This window comes from Cryptotermes secundus, unplaced genomic scaffold, assembly GCF_002891405.2.
Source record: "Cryptotermes secundus unplaced genomic scaffold, Csec_1.0 scaffold643, whole genome shotgun sequence".
Taxonomy (NCBI): Eukaryota; Metazoa; Arthropoda; class Insecta; order Blattodea; family Kalotermitidae; genus Cryptotermes; species Cryptotermes secundus.
Genome location: NW_019731276.1, coordinates 107093 through 124884, shown reverse-complemented (window position 1 = coordinate 124884; position 17792 = coordinate 107093). Strand labels below are relative to the sequence as shown.

At 43.4% G+C, this 17792-nt stretch overlaps 1 protein-coding gene across 1 annotated transcript in view; it reads right to left on the bottom strand.

The window, feature by feature from the left end:
* LOC111866844 (transcription factor 12) overlaps nt 1-17792 on the bottom strand; it is a 441771-nt gene that overhangs the window by 354307 nt on the left and 69672 nt on the right. Inside the window, exon 3 of the mRNA XM_033752433.1 lies at nt 2768-2867. Within this exon, the coding sequence (XP_033608324.1) occupies nt 2768-2867 (100 nt within the window). The remainder of the gene's footprint in view (nt 1-2767; nt 2868-17792) is intronic.

Here is a 17792-nt window from a genome sequence, read left to right as displayed (position 1 = left end):
TTGTGGTTTTGTTGTGTCGTGCTCCTGCGACTGCGTGTGTTATACTGTTGGGCTTCCTGGGTATGTGTGTGTGTTCTGTCTTCGTTTTGAGTGAGTTATGATGTTGTGGGCGTAGATGTGGTGGGGGTAGGGGGTGGGGTGTTGTTATGTTGTTCTGTGTAGATAGTGTTTAATTCGTGGTATATTGGGTTGTATATTTCTTTATTGATGTTATTCATGTGTGTGTTTTTCTTTGTCGTTCTATATATATGGTAATTCTCCAATGTGTTTAAGTATTGCCCCTTCCTACCTGTTGCTATGATATTCATAGTGTTTTCTATAGTACCATATGCATGTCCTGTGTTTAATATGTGTTCTGAATATCCTGTATTGCTGTTATTGTGTCTTATGTCATATATGTGTTCTTTATATCTGGTATTAAATATCCTCCCGGTCTGTCCTATATATTCCTTGGGGCAATCTAGGCATTTCATACTATATAAGCCGCTATTGTTATATTTATTTATTTCTGGTCTTGATTTTAGTATATGTTGTAAATTGTTCTTAGTTCTAAATGCTATTTTTAATTTTGTGTCTCGAAATAATTTTATGATATTTCTTGTTTCTTTTCCGATATATGTGAACGTTGCCCATTTCGTTTGGATGGGGCACGCGGTAGCGTAGTGCTACAAGTCGGAAGGTCGCGGGTTCAAATACCGATGAGGTCACTGGATTTTTTTCAGTTGACCTAATCCTTCCGCCCGCACTATGGCCCTGGGGTTCACTCAGCCTCTAACAAATGAGTACCAGGAATTAAATAAATAACTTTCCTGGGGAGTAAAGCGCGGCCAGCGTGTAAGGCTGACCTTACCGCCATCTTTGAGCCGACTGTCTAGATAATGTGGGACCCTCATCGTCTCACAACCCTATGGGCCTTCATGGCCTGTTACAGGGATAGCTTTACTTACTTACATTCTTGGATTTGCGGATCTTACATCAGTGACTATGAACAGTTCCACCTTCTGGGAATAAAGCCGTGCGATACGGTGTTAAGTCACCCCCGACTATGCACCGTTATATCCCAGAAGACAGAACTTTCTATAGGGAGTTTGAATTCAGCCTTATAAACGCCTACTCAATACACGAAAGCAAACACAATTAAAAACTGTGCAAACAGACAATGAACATATTTGAGATTCTGAAAATCTCTGTAGAATCATTTCATTATTAGTCTACTGGTATACAGGACGTCAAAATTTCAACGAGAAACTGTTAAATATAGCGTTCATCAAAAATACTCAACCTCAGTATTTGAAATGTTTGGAAAGAATGCTAAATTTATACGAACATATTAACCTTACTGAATAACAACACATTGCTCCTGTCTAGTGTAACGTTACTCCGTCAGTAACACCTACCCTCTGGCAACACAGTGGCGCAATAACTAAGGACACATTATTCTGAAAGGTCCCTAATGCAACAAATGGTCAGGACCTTACAAATAAACAATTATCATTAGCTACAGTTTCTATAAGACCGCCTCTGTGGTCTAGTGGTCAGAGTTCCAGGCTACAGATTCAGAGGTCAAGGGTTTGATTCCCGGCGCTACCAAATTTTCTGGGAAGTACTGGGTCTGGAACGGGGTTCACTCAACATCGTGAGGATAACTGAGGAGCTATTTCAAGGAAATGGCGGCTCTGGTCTAAAAGATCGATTTAACGGCCGTGGGGATCCGTTGCGCTGACCACGAGACACCCTCTATCCGCTAAAGTTGGCACTAACTTCGCCGACAAGCGGCGGTCACTCGGTCGCTATAGTTAGCTTGCGGACTACAGGCCACGGAGTTCAAGTTTTACAGTTTCCCTAGGTAATCTCTCCACTGATTCAATTTTATACGCATTAAATCAAAATTTCACCACTGTAACATCAGTGAAAATCTGTTTTCGGGGAAACTAGATGCTGTAATACCCACTGAAGCACAGCTACCTCTCTCACTGCGACCTGGGGATCCTTTCAGTAACTGCTACTGCAGCTTTCTGTTGTGAACATCCGAGCAAACCTGAGACTCTTATATACAAACATCCATCACTTCGGTCCGGCCAGTTCTCAACCTGCAACTATGCACTGACATACTGTCACGTTTTATGGGAGTGCGTGATTAGAGACGAGGTTTTGCATTACGGGATTTACTGAACACTTACAGGCCGTACTACAAACAGCTAGAACACCAGCGCTAATTCCACACTTTACAGTTCACTGTTACACACACACACACACCAGTGTCGTCAGTCTATTACGGTCTCCACTATCCGTTTCCTGGCAACGGATTCTAACACAGGAGCTATAACAGTCTCGCTGAATTACATCACACTTAAATTTCTTAACAGCCGGACTTCCAACGAATTCATAGCGCCATCTTCTCAACTCCCGACTAATTGCTTACTTGGAACAACGGAACTCGACTACCATCTCAAGAGATTCCCTCTATTCTGGTTCCAGCTGGCCTGCAATCTTCGTTATATGGTCTAAGATCGGTCCCAAGAGAACATACTGTTTCCTAACAATTCCTCTATTGTTACAGACATGCGTTTACCTCGCCGCTCAATAGAAACGGCAGTTATTCGATTGTTGCTTGCGTATTCGTTGCCGGGGGAATGCGTTTAGCGAGCCATTGCCTAGCAATGGACGTCTGTTCTGGCTCCACTATTCCGACTTTCAGGCATCATGTCACAATATTAATAGCTTTCGTCCTCTAACATGGAGCATTTCAGGTAACAAGACTACTTACCTGTGGCCGGCGGCCGGCGCGGCGCGTTGCCGAACGGGAAAAATGGTGACTCGGGGCCGAACGTTTCATTTCCCGTTCCACCGTAACTGTTCGCGTACGCCTGTAATAATCAGAACAGATACAGGTTACTTAACACCTTCTGGAAAGTATTGCAAAGAATAATTGGACAAATCCTTCAAGTTTCCGAAACGTTGTTCTTTTGCACAACTCTACTGTTGACCAAGCTCATCTGGTGCAGAGAAACCATCTTGTGCATCCTAAAGGGTTCTGTGGATAGTGTATAACACTCACAATTACGTGTATTAGGTTTTCGAGCTTTATCCGTCGTCCGGTATTCTAAAAACTAGAAAACACGACGTTTCGGAAACCGGGTCTGTTTCCGTCCTTGGGTGAGGGAGAGATCGAGGTTAGCTATTTCTTAAGGAACTCAGGTGTCTCCCTCTCATCTGAGGACGGACAGATCGAGTTTCCGAAACGCTGTGATTTTTAATTTTAAGAATACCGAAAGATGAGAAATCTTTTTGTTTTGCTTGCAATAAATTAGATATGCATCACATAAAACATTTTAAATACAATTTGCAATCCTAACAAGACGTACGTTGTACTTTATTATGTGCAAATTTCTGTAAGATGATCTCATATGACTGCACCCCGTTTGTGTCTATCACTCAGGGGTTGAGACTACCTGTCATAAAAACTTATATAAAAAAACTGTTTCTATTCCTACTTATGAACTACATGTTCAGACCGTAAAATGATCATCATCAGATGCAAACACAAACATCAGAAGTCCATCTTGTAGTGGAAAGTTTATATATACTGCATACGTTTATACAGAGGCGCGTAAAAAGTATACACACTTTAGCTGGACGTTATCTACGGACATTTTCGAAGTTGAACCGAAATGTAATGTATAATCTCCCTGTACAGTGAGACACTTGTCCCATCGTTTCACAAGCCTCTGAAAATTCTTTGGGCTGCTCTCGGAACCAGGTGGTAACTTCCCTTTCTACAGCTTCATCGTCGGGAAAATGTTCAGCCGAAAGATGGTGTTTCAGAGGGCCGAACTAATGGAATTCGCTTGGAGCAAGGTTGGGGCTATACGGAGGATCCTCGAGGACTTCCCACTTGAAATTTCGCAGCGTCTCATTGTCTTGTTGGCAGTATGGGGACGCGCGTTGTCATGCAAGAGCAACACGCCTTTGGTGAGGAGTCCTGGTCGCTTCTGTTGAATGGCCTTACGAAGTTTCCTGAGGATGTTACAGTAGGAGTCTGCATTTACGGTTTGTCCTTGAGGCTGGAATGCAGTGAGCAGTGTGCCTTCGTGATTCCAGAAGACTGTGAGCACCGCTTTCCTGGAGGATGGTATCACCTTAAACTCCTTTTTGGCAGGCGACGCAGGGTATTTCCACTGCATTGACGCACGCTTTGTCTCGGGCTGGCAATGGTGAACCCAAGATTCATTACCCGTGACAATTCGGGCTAGAATATCATGTCCTTCATCGTGGTAGCGATTGAGATGCTGTAATTCCAGACCCATTCTTTGCATTATGTGTTGTGGGGTCAGCATGCGTGGCCCCCATCGTGCACAGATTTTGTGAATACCTAACCTATCATGCATTATGAGGTAGGCCATGCCGTGTAAACAACCAATAGCAGTGGCTATAGTGTCTATAGTTACCCTTCTGTCTGCTCGAATTAAGTTTTCAACCCGTTGCACATTCGCCTCTGTGGCAATCGCCGTTGGCCGGCCAACGCGGTGTTAGTCTTCGATACGTGTCCACCCTTCAGAGAACTTCTGCAAGTGTAAACAGCTTGACGTGACAGGCACTTCTCACCGTAGATGAGAAGCATTTCTTTATGAATATTCTTTGAGTCCATACCTTTTGCCCATAAAAATCGCACAACGGAGCGCTGCTCGAGGGTTGTACACTCACTCAGAGGCGCCGCCATCTTGCAACTGCTGTTTCGCTTTTGTAAACATCGACTGTCTAATGTCGAATGTCATCAATTGCCACCGGACGAATGCTGCCATCTAGTAGCGATAGCCTCAAGTGTCTTATTCAAACATGAAGTACCCCACATCAATTTGTAACTTACTTATTAACTCACTTACGTATCAGCTCCAGATGGTACATGATGAGAATGGTAATGGTGATGATGATGATGATGATGATGATGTTGAATGTGGAGAAGTCAGTGGAATGAGAATTAGCAGGGAAACCCGAAGTACTCGGAGAAAACCTGTCCTAATGGCGCTTTGTCCACCATAAATTCCACATGACCTGACACAGGGCCGCCGCGGTGGGAAGCCGGCGACTAACCACCTGAGCTATGGCACAGCCTCATACAGGGGTTCAATTCGGCCATGTGTCTCAACATGCTTCTGACTTCTCAGAAAATAACCCTTCTTCACGGAGTTAGTAAATGATACGAGGGCACATGAGCACTGCATAGGAATGTAAGCAAAGGACGAGTCCGTATTCGCATGAAGGGTCTGATACGTTCCGGTAAGTTCTCTGCGCTCCCACATGGGAAGGACTCCGTCCAAAGAATACAAAACGAAAATGATGTAAGAGGAGAAACTACATTCAGATTAACTGCACGAGAGAATAGGGACTATAGGGGGCCCAACAAGTTACTACTCTATGCCCAAAATCAACTCTTACCTCCGTATTGCTATCAACATTCAGGTTGCTTATGAAGTTCTCATTAAACTGAAACTGGACCAAATGAAAATCAAACTCCGCTTTTATTTCATTTAAAGAAAAAATTTGCCTAGAGGTATGAAGTTCGTGGGAAATTTAGGATAATATACAAAAAGAAAATTCCTGGTTTATACAAACTATGTACTATCTTTGTCCAGAACCTTCAGTCTTGTCGTCTGCTCCTTAAAAAGCAAAAATTAGATTATACAAAGCTATAATTTTGCCCATGATTCTGTATGGAGGTTGAACTTGGTCTCTGACATTAAAAGAACACAGACTGAGGGTGTTCGAGAGAACAGGGTGCTGAGGAGAATTCTTGGGACGAAGAGGGATGAAGTGTTAGGAGGTTGGAGAAAATTTATCACGCATGGTGAGAAGAGGAAGGCATATATTATTTTAGTTGGAAAGCTGGAAGCAGAAAGACCACTATTAAGACCTAGACGCAGATGGGAGGATAATATTAAGACAGATCTAAGGGAGACAGAATGGGGTGGTATGGACTGGATTGATCTGGCTCAGGAGAGAGACTAGTGGAGGATTATTGTAAGCGCGATAATAAACCTACGGGTTCCATAAAACGTCGGAAAATTCTTTAGTTTCGCAACTGACGGCTCCGCACAAATAGCTCAGCTCCAGTGAGTTATCTATTATCCTCACAGTGGTACAAACCTAGAAAACCGAGATTAACGGCCGAGGAGGTTCGTTGCGCTGACCACGCGACACCCTCTATCCGCTAAAGTTGGCACTAACTTCACCGACAAGCGGCGGTCGCTCGGTCGGTATAGTTCGCTTGCTGACTAAAACCACGGAGACTGCTTTTGTGTTACAAACGATAGCGATGCGATAGGCAAGATAAGGTAGAGATGGAAAGTGCAGTTGCAATCTGTATTCCCAACATTGTAAAGTGAGGCACGGGCCAAACAATCAGTGCCAAATAGTGCTTCAGCTATGCCACGGGCCTCCGGGCAGTCTGATATACGTAGACAAGTCTTGAACTCGCCACTGTATGTCCGCTGGAATATGAATTCATGATACGCAATATCACATTCAGAGTTTTTAACTATATTTTGTTCCATAATTTTCGTTTGTAATGGTTTTGCAATTCATTGTATTTTTGTGCCTTGTGTTTTATAATGTAACAGTTATCAAGTATCCAGCTTTACTGTCACAACGAAACTGCAGTTCAATAGTGTGTGAATATAGTAATCATGTGTCTTGCCTGATGATGGCTTTAAAAGCCGAAACATGTAGCTAAGGTAACGTTAACCTTGACCGTTCTGTTGTGTTACAACGGTCTCCAAAAAAGAATTGTATATAATAACACAGCAGGATGCACGAAATGATAACTACTGCATAACAGTGGCCAACACTGCTTCGCACCCAGAATGCACGCGATTCGATTCCAGAAATCGACAGATAACCCGAGGTTCTCTGAATAGCTCCAGGAAAATTGCCGACTGGAGCTTTCTGGTGTACTAATTATAGCCAATATGCATTCATAATCACATTTTACGCATAATTAACAATTACAAATCATTGATAATTAATGTAAGAATCAAAGAACCGGTGAAGCTGCCACAGTGTCCGAATTAACAACTCATTTAATCACTCACAATTCAGATAAAGGCCGCATGACTTTTGCTAGAGATGCTTCCCAGAGAACAATTCATACAACCTGCGAAATTTCGGTTCCGTTGCTAGGAAGACTTCGCTTTATTAGGAACTGTACTAATGAATAACTTAGCTCAAATACCTTTCCCATTATGTATCCTCTTTAATTCATGCTTCGGTACTGTTGTATAATCAGTATTCGCTTAGTGGAGGGTGGAGTCCAACTTGGTCCACTCGGCACGGCGGCCACTGATTGGCCTATTGTAGCCTGCCCCGGGTAATTATGATGATGGAGAATTTGGTGGAGTGAAGATTGGCAGGGGAGACCGAAGAATTCGGAGAAAACCAGCCCCAGCGCCACTTTGTCCACCACAAATCCCACTTAACCAGACCCGGGATCAAACCCGGGTCGTCGCGGTGGGAAGTCAGCGACTAAGCGCTTGAGCTATGGCGCGGCCTGTATTATCAGTAACTAAATGTAATAAATGAATAACTTAGCTCAAACAAGTTTACCATTGTGTATTCTCTTTAATTCGTGCTTTCGTACTGTCATATAATCAGTAGCAACTCTTAACTTCGACGTTTGTCTTCACGTAAACAAGTGTGGCGATAGGCATTCAAGTTTCCGGGCGCCCTGTTCGTGTAGCAATGAAAAGGGAGCAAGCACAGACAGACTTTAACAACATCGCCAAGCTGCTAAACTAAAGTTTCCCTTCCCGCTGCCTCCATCGCCTTTTAATTCCCCTTACCGTTTCCAAAACTTTTTTCTTTCTTACTTTATTTCTTTCTTTCGTTTTTACTAGTTCCTTCTTCGTCATCTCATACTCGTCTTCGCGCGCTCTCTCTCGTTCAAACGGACTCACTGCGAGTAAGAGTGCACTATAACCCAATGAACAGCTGACTGCACGAATGACCAAATTATCGAACAAATTTTGGGGTTTCACAGCGGCAATTGCTCAGAGTGATCTTCTGAGCTGTGACCCGCAGCACACGCCGCCTCCTTCTTCACTTTAGCTCTGAAGATGGATGTATCATGTGCCTCCCAGATGTAGATTTCCGTCTACAAGACTACACGGTGTCACAACCCGGATCCGTCTATACATAATCGTAGTCACAAACGTTGAGAGAAATGAGAGGAAGGGGAAGAAAACTGAAGAAAGGAAGAAATCTGAGAGTAAAATTGGAAAAAAGGCCAATTACATTAAATGGCAGATACGGATGATACAGCAAAAAGCGACAAAAGTTTTCTGTGATTTCTTTTGCGATGATGCCGAATGGTAGGATGCCTGGCGAAATGGAAAAGGTTTAGAAGGGAGCAGTCGTGGCCCGGTATCTGCCAGGGGAAACTGAGGAAAATCATGACACACCTGTCAGAATAGCCGGTCCAGAAAGATCGAAACAAATAAGCACAGTGGAAAGGGCGAAGAAGTAGCGACCTTCATGAAGCAGAGACCCATCAGAATTAACACCTGTTCAGGTAGTCTACAACTGCCCAGCGTTTTACGAAACCGGAAGGTTCATCATGCTGCTAACATAAGCCCGCTTGTGGCTCCTATCCTGAGACAGATGACTCCATCTTACACCCTCCGTCCATGTTTCTTTATGATCCATTTCAATATTATTCTCCAATCTGCGCCTAAAAGAAATAAAATAATTCTCACTTCATACGTAAATGCTTCATGCAATGTGTACTGCTAAGACTTGATTCGGTTACGAACCTGGCAGCATGGTAAAATGAAAGTCTAAAACTGTTTAAGTGGGTATCCCACACTCAACGACATTTATAAACAGAACACGATAAACAGCGGCAACTGGTGTCCGAATTTAAAACTCTAATAATTTGTTGGATTTACTGTGAACTCCTTTGCTCAGTTCATGCGTGAAGTTGCGATAACGCGTCCATCATATACACGTATGTATCTTGTGGGGAATTACAGGTTCAAAACTGGTCAAGCTAAGGTACTCGGAGAAAACCCCGTCCTAGTGCCACTATGTCTCACTTCAACTGTCCTATCCCCGTCACCAGTAAGTGTCTAATTGGCCGCGCCATAGCTCAGGCGGTTAGTTCCCGGATTCCCAATGCGGCTGCCCGGGTTCGAGCCCAGGTCAGGTCATGTGGGATTTGTGGTTGACAAAGTGGCACTGTGGCAGGGTTTCTCCGAGTATTTCGGTTTCCCCTGCCAATTCTCATTCCACGGACTTCTCCACATTCATCTATCATCCGGGGATGGTACAAGAGGCCAATTAATGGGCGACGTACGGAGCGGACCCAGCTCCACCTCACCCCAAGAAACTAACATAAAATAGTGTCTAATTACTGTAAGCATAACGGGGCTGTTGGGTGGGTACGATCTACTCTAATTCGTCAGATTCGAAATGCTCAGATACCCGGTTCGAATCACGGCTTGTGGGTCGTGCGGTTTTAATTCTATCCATAAGGAATGGTGTGGGAGTAACATAAAACCGGCCCCAGCTATGAACTTCCCTTCTCCCATCCGCAATCATGAACACATCTCATTCCATATAAAACATACTCTTCAGGCTAGAGACCACGACTGCGACTAAGCTCCACCACATGAAACACATCTCACTGTATACAGAAACTCCTCTGGTGGCTGCCAAGGGAACTATGGAAATGTGAACGCTGTGACAGGTGATCAGGAGAGAGCTTGAAAATAAACAAACTATAAATTTACAAAAATAGCAAAGGATGTTCAGGGTGGTGACTCTTTAACTGAAAAGGAGTGGAGCGAGTGTATTCCATAATTTTTTCTCACAATATACATAATCTGCAGAATCTGCAGTAAATGTATAAATGTATGTTCAAAAAGTATTGGCTCGTGAATGCGTTATGCCCAGTTGCGTAATTCATATATACGTTTTTATGTTCACTTCGGTATTTTAATTCTTGTATTGGGGCTTTACTCAAGTCTGTCTGGTAGAGTTGGGACGGTCTACCTTTCAGTCTGTGTGTAGTTTCGCCACAGACTAGCTGATTCAATGCTAGTGCATTTGTGGTTTTTTTTTAATTTTCTTAAGTATTTGGTATTCCATTTTTTATTTCACTGAGCACTGCGCTCGTTTGTAGAATTTATAATTTAGCACATAAAATTTCCAATTATTTCCAGTTTATGACGCTTACTTGCACGTTTATAAATGACATTTCAGCAAAAAACACAATCCGTTAAACAAGCAAAATCCCCGTTTCATCGGCATTATAATGCACTATACCGAATTTTAACAAAATCTGTGAAACGGTTTACGGGATGAACAGAACGGCACATTTATGGCCTTACGTAATGTGCATTTTGTAATCAGACAATATACTCGTAGCTAAAAATCAAGATGAACAACTGACGTTATGAAAAGACCTCCCACATCGAATTTCACCAAAGTTTGAATAGCGGCGTATGTTAAAGACAAAAAAGCACATTTGACATTACGTACAACAAGCTTTGTTATATATTAAAATGGATGAACCTCGGAAAGACAAGACAACTTTTAGCGAAAGCATCTAGTACCGAAAAATAAGAAATGTCCTACAACCTAAACGCTGTAGATTGACGGACAATCCTGATATCTACATAAGGAGTTACATTCTTTAACTTAGTAAAGAACTCCCAAAATGTACAATTATCCAGCAAGGGAAGAAAGTCCATTCTGTTACGAATCCGGCCCACACTTCAGCTCCGCAACTCTCTCATCTACTCGACTCATCCAAGTCTAAACAAGTCTCCCGGGTGGCCTCGTAAGGCTCTCGTGTACTCATTTCTCACGTGTAATGCGAGATGGGTGGACCCACAGGCTTATCCCACACGATTCAATCGGCCTCACAAAATTATACGAACGGTACAAATCACTAAACATTCACTTTTCCATCCTCGTGTTGTCAGCTCCTCTTCAGGTCCAAATGTTCTCTGTACCCCTTTCTTTTCAGGAAGCCGGGATAGCGCAGTCAGTACAGCGACTGGATACGGGCTGGAAGACCGAGGGGTAGGAGTTCCAGTCTCGATATCGTCAAGAATGTTCTCTTCTCCACGTCATCCAGACAGGCTCTGGGGCTCACACAACCTCCTATCCAATGGGTACCGGAGGCTCTTTCCCCGGGTGTAAAGCGGCCGGGGCGTGAAGTTGATAACTCACCTCCAACTAGTGCCAAAGTCAAGAAAATGGGGATCTATAGATCCACTCTTCCATACGCCTTCATGTATAGTGCTTAATTAGTTAATCACAAAAACAACTTTACTTTAACTTTTACTGTTAATTCACCTTGTAAGTCCGGTTGCCATATCTGGACAGAAGACAGAAGACAGAAGATGTATAAAGTAACTTCTCTTTATTGGTAACTGCGGTACTTTATACTTCTGCTTTAAATGTACGAAATGTTAAGCACTTACTTACTCATGGAGCTGAGCCCTTCTGGAGGAGCCGCCAATTTTGCAGCTACTCAAGAATTTCCCAGCATTTTATGGAATCCGAGGGTTCATCGCCGTGTTCACAAGAGCCCTCCAATGGTTCATATCCTGAGCCAGATCTATCCAATCCATACCATCCCATCCTATCTCTCTAAGATCCATTCTAATATTGTCCACCCACCTACGCCTTGGTCTTCCTAGTGGTCTCTTTCCTTCTGGCTTTCCCACCGATATGCTATACGCATTCCTCGTCTCCTCCATTCGTGCTACATGACCTGCCCACCTCAACCTCCTTGACTTGATCATTCTAATTATACTTGGAGAACAGTACAAGTTATGAAGCTCCTCATTATGCAGTTTTCTCCAACCTCCTGTCACTTCATCTCTCTTCGGTCCAAATATTATCCTCAACACCCTCAGTCTATGTTCCTCCCTTAATGTCAGACACCAATTTTCACAACCATACAGAACCACAGGCAAAATTATAATTTTGTATTTTCTAATTCTAATGTTTTTAGACAGCAGACGAGAAGACAGAAGGTTTCGAACTGAATTGTAGCAAGCATTATCCGAGTTCAGTCTCCTCTTAATTTCCTTCTCTGTCAGGTTTTGATTTGTTATCGTCGTTCCCAAATATGTGAACTGTGCCACATTTTCAAAACATCTGTTACCTATCTTTATGTCATGATTTTGCCCTGCATTTTGGTGACGAGACAGTAACATATACTTAGTTTTCTCTGTATTTACTTCTAGACCAACCTCTTTACTTGCGTCAATTAAAGATTTTCTTTATGGTATCTACATTATCACCCAGTAGATTCACAACATCGGCGTAGACTAACAGCTAATCTGAAAAATAATTTCAAACGAAGATAAGGTTTAGAATGCTTCTTAATCTTTCCATGTCCTTTTCGCTTTTGTTAATATAAACAGATTCTGTGCTTGCATCGAAGTGTGAGTCTTTTTAAAGTAAAAGCGAGGAGAGGGGTCCAAGATCATACTTTGCCTACAACCCATCCGTTGCCTTAAAGCGGCCCTGTGGGCGATGATAAGACTTAGTCCATTCCTGCATGCACGTGATGCCACCAGCAAAGCAGTAATGGGTCCTAGTTCCAAACAAAACAAATAAACTACAAACAGTAAGAGCAAAAAAGAAACGGAACCTTAGAAAGGAAAGTTAAAGAGAGGCAAAACATACACGTCGGAGAGATGGGCGCGTCTCAGTGTGCGACATGTAGCCCGAATGCCACTATCTTCTCGTCTGGCAGATGCAGCGAGTTACTACCATGTTATGACTGGACGTCCGAGGAATCGAGGTTCGACTTCCGGCAGGGAGATAATCTTCACAGGGTCCGGACAGGCTCTCGGGCCCACAAAGCCTCCTATGCAATGGGTACCATAAGCTCTTTCACTGAGGCGTAAAGCTGACCACTCATTTCCGTCTACTGCCGATGTTAAAAGCACGCTGAACTGTGTCTCCATTCCTTCACATATATTCATAACGAGGTGTTTATTTAAGCAGAGGCACAATATTTTACCTTGTATCTTTCGCAAACCGTCTATACTTTTATTCAGGAAATAAGTTCACCTGGTTCGATTCTTGTCCGAATTACTGAATCCCGAGGAGTTTCACAATTTCGCTCATCATCTCCCGAGCAAAACCTTGGTTAATGCCTTGAAACTTGCCACGACATTCTTCTTCGAAACCCCTTACTGCTCACCTTCCATTACACTATCGTTAACTCGAGTCACCTCACGCTATATATACGGCAGCCGAATCAGCATCGTTAAACAATTTAAGAATCAATAATTCATAACCAACCTGCTACTGCTGATAATGTAAGTTGTCAAAACAATGTCGTGAAATAAGTCGAGACAGAAGTTCCGTAAAAGATAGTCGCATCTCACAGGTGAACAACTGTTTGATTTTGGCTTATCTGAAGTTGCTCTGATACTGTACACGTTGCATCGCGGAGAATAAGAGAACGGCGAATGACAAATTAAATATCCAGTATCAGAGCAAAGAAAACAAGGCCTCCGGGCCCTGCAAAATACGAAGGAATATTGCCCATTAGTACGTAATGAGATGGAGAAATAAACATGATCGTTAAGTTGAAATGTCAGCATTAGAAGATGGCGGTTGTGGCTTATCTGCATCCCCTGTATTCGCCCAGAGACTGACAAAAATCACGAAAAACGTCAGAGCAGTCGGCAACCTTAGGAAAATAATTTTCCGAAAACAAGCCAACCTGGTGTTACAATTTACAATGACAGCAGAGTCGCCCGGGTGCTCGCGAACGTTTCAGAGGAACATCCTGCCTCAATATTCAGGGTTAAAACATAAGCCAAACAACAAGCAGCAAGCAGGATATATATGCTGAATTTCAGGTTCTCACAGCAGTGACTATGAACAGTACTGTGACACCGTGCTGTCCGTTAGAACACAGCAGGCTTGCTTGGCTTCGTGTGAAGATGGAGGAAGCGTTCTTCCGGTACTTCGAGGAACTTGTACCGATCGCATCAGTCACTGCTCCGAAAACATCCAATCAAATACAATTTAACAACGAAATTCTAATAGGCGACATATGTTAACGGCATACAAACCTGAAAATTAAAATTCTGAATGAATGCCCTACTTAATACCGGAGTTCAGAATTCTGAAATGAACTAGCTTAATTAATGGCAAAATGTAACCCCACAAATCCTCTACATTCAAACCTGCCCAAAGTTGCAGTCCCTTTTACGGAGGATCGTACTCAGGTCTGAACTGAGGCTGGGCCCAGTGTCGTGGCAGATCATATAAATTGAACTTCATATTTTCTTTGCCAGGGCGAATTGACAATATTTTATCTTCTCATGTTCTATCTAAAAACCTTATTAAAATAAACAAAAGGACTTATTTACCTACTACTTCATACGAGTGCAAATTTCTCTCTCTAAATAACACACATTGAAGATGCCTCAGGAAAAAGATGCTGAGGATATTATGTGGAGCAGGGAGGAAGTCACAGACTCGGGAGACTTCATGATCTGTACCTCTTCTCTAAACATTTTTAGGGTTATTAAATCAATAAGAATTGGATGGGAGCGGCATATGGAAAGCAAGGGAAGATGAGAAACGCATACCAAATTTTAATCAGAAAAACTGTAAAGATAGAAACACTTTGCAGGCTTTACACTACATGTGAGTATAATATTAAAATGGATATTACTGAAATATAAGATATGATTTAACTACCTCAGGCGAGAGTTCAATGGCGGGATTTTGTGAACATGATATTAAAACTTCGGTTCCCATAAACGTCGCCAAATTACTTGACTAACTAAACGACTTCCAGCTTTCCGAGAAAGGCTCTGTACCTTGGAGTAGTTACAGTTCCAATATTTAGCTCTGCTAACATTTCGAAACTCTGTTATCATCATCAGTAAGACAGCGGAAAGCAACTGTCCCCCAAAGCTCACTAACTGGGACACTGCCAACAAAGGTACCGTTAACGTAATGGCTACGAATGCTCAAGCCTGAACAATACAGAGGAAGCCAAGTTTCTGCACATCTGCCCTCAAGTCTCTACATCTGGACGCAACCATATATTTCAATGAACGAGGAGGGAGAAGAATGAAGAAGAATAAGAAAGAGCACGCAACAAGAAAAATAAAATGACGTAATATATATATATATATAGTGTCACGTGTATTAGTGACTAGTGGACGGGGTTTGGATTGGTGGATCGATTTATTGGATATTCACTAGTCGTAACTACAATTAATTATAACCCTTAACGGATTACTGTAATTATAACACATGTAAAGTCATACTAAGTCTTCTCAGGTTGACTTCCAGTTCTTCAACTAGGAACTTTCCGTGGTTATGACTTATCGGCAATTGACTCTCATATGTTTCGGTTCAAAGTCAAGTCAAAGTCACATTGCCACTGTCGGTCGGTCGGTCGGTCAGTCCGTCAGTCAGTCAGTAAGTCTTGGCGTCGAGCCCCATTACTACTTCGGTTATTCTGGGGATCTCGTTATGAAGCCGTGGCACGGACCCCAGAGAAAATACCTATTCTACCGTAAGAACCGTTGCGTAACCTACGAATTGGTACTTCATACAGCCCTCCCATCAGTCTGTGTGTCTGCATGTCTATCCCTCCTATCGTTGCTAGGCAAAGACTAGGTAAAGTGTATCCCTCTTTTCGTTGCTATGTAACGGCTCAGCAAACACATTCCCGAGGCAAATAATACACGCAACAATAAAAGAACTGTTGGACGCGTGTCTGTGTATCCCATTTTCGTGACCAGGTAACAACTCGGTAAAAAGGTTCCCGCGGCAACAAAAAATTTTGGAGACGTTTTTATGCGGTCCTTGTCGTGTCAAAAGAAATAGGCGATTACTTCTCCCCATGACTTTCCTTTGCTCGGCTGTCCCACTCGTAGAGGAAACAACAGATACGAACCCAGCTTTCAAGCAACCACACATACGCCTAGAATACGTATCATACCAGAGGAGTTTCACAAAATGGTATATATTAACTGTTGCATGATTCATTGTAATGAATGGCATGCACTGTTGAAAATGAAGGATATTCACTTCATTGTGGAGCAACAAGCTTCCAAAATCAGCTTCCAGGGATTGACAAATAGGCATCATTCGTCTTCGATCGTACCGCTAGCACCATGAGTTTCCACATTACGAGGCTCAGTCAAAAAGTTCCCGAATGGTGGTACAGCACTCTAAGGGTAGGACATACGGCAACGCTTACCTAATTACCTTCACAGTGGGACCCTTGCCCGCACACACACTTGCTCCATCGATCCTCCCATTGTTGGAAGCAGTGGTGGAAGGCTTCTTTTGGAATCTTCCGGAAGTCAGCCGTCGCATTCGATTTGATGTCCTCCATGGTTGGGAAACGTGTGCCCTTGAGGCCCATTTTCGGAGTAGGGAACAGCCAAAAGTCACTCGGAGCGAGATCCGGAGAGTACGGTGGTTCAGTGATGACAGGAATGTTTTTCTCGGCGAGGAATTACGGCACAACAAGCGATGTGTGGCTCGGTGCGTTATCGTGATGCAGAAACCGCTGTCCCTGCCACCTGTCGCGCCACTTCCTCAGAACCGCATCGCGCAACCTCTGCAAAACTTGCACGTAGAAGTGGCCAGTAACAGTACCAACTTCTTGCTTCAACTCCGCGATGGTCATTCTTCGATCATATCGAATCAGTTGTCGCAATTTTCCAATCATTTCTTCAGTTCTGGGTGTCGAAGGTCTCCCGCCGCGCTGGTCATCCCCTAACGTCTCCTGCCCATTCTTAAACTGGGAGAACCAGTTGTAAACTGCGGATTTCTTTAGTGCAGTATCACCGTAAACTTGCTGCAGGGCCAATAGCCTCTCTGAAGCAGTTTTTCCCAATTTGTACATGAACTTGATGTTCATACGCTGTTCGAACTGCGACATTGCGCCGAATGACGAACACTCACGTCTAATTCAAACGGAACAGTAACGACACTGCACACTGAAACCTGTCCAGACCTGTTGCGCCTGCGAGCAGACATGCTGAGCTTCCCACCACAACAGTGGGTGCGCTATCTTATTGCTCGTTCTCCATCTGCAGGGGAATTCCGGGAACTTTTTGACTGACCTACGTACAGTAGAGTACATAGCCTTCTCGAGAGAAAAATAAAATATTGGCATTTGAGTAACAAAGATGTCCTGGTGCCTTTGTTTTAAAGATTCAACCCTTTCAACCTCGAAGCCGAAAGCCATGAATGATTTTTTGATAAATTCAGATCACGGGCAGATCACTCAGGTCTGCGTGAGATTTATTTTATTGCTAGTGGGGTGGGACTAAGTCTCTTGTATTGCGGCCACTTCTGGACTATTGTACCAGCCCCAGATGATAGGTGAGGGTGATTGTGGATCAACTGGTGGAATGAAGATTGGCACGGGAAACCGAAGTACTCGGAGAAAACCTGCCCCAGCGCCACTATGTCCACCACAAATTCCACTTGACCAGACCCGGGATCGAACCCGGGCGGCCGCGGTGGGAAGCCAGCGACTAACCGCTTGAGCTATGGCGCGGCCCTGCGTGAGATGTTACATGAGGATCTACTGATGAATAAGACTGTTCAAACAATGAATCAATATCACACTGATTTCCCACCAGAAAACCACGCTGGGCTTCAGCATTACGTTTTACTTTGCTTTGATCTTCATCATCTACACTTCAACTTTCCTGCAGATCCGGCCTGTCAGAAAACTTAAACTAGGAATGCAACACACATGAGGCACCCAAGTCTTG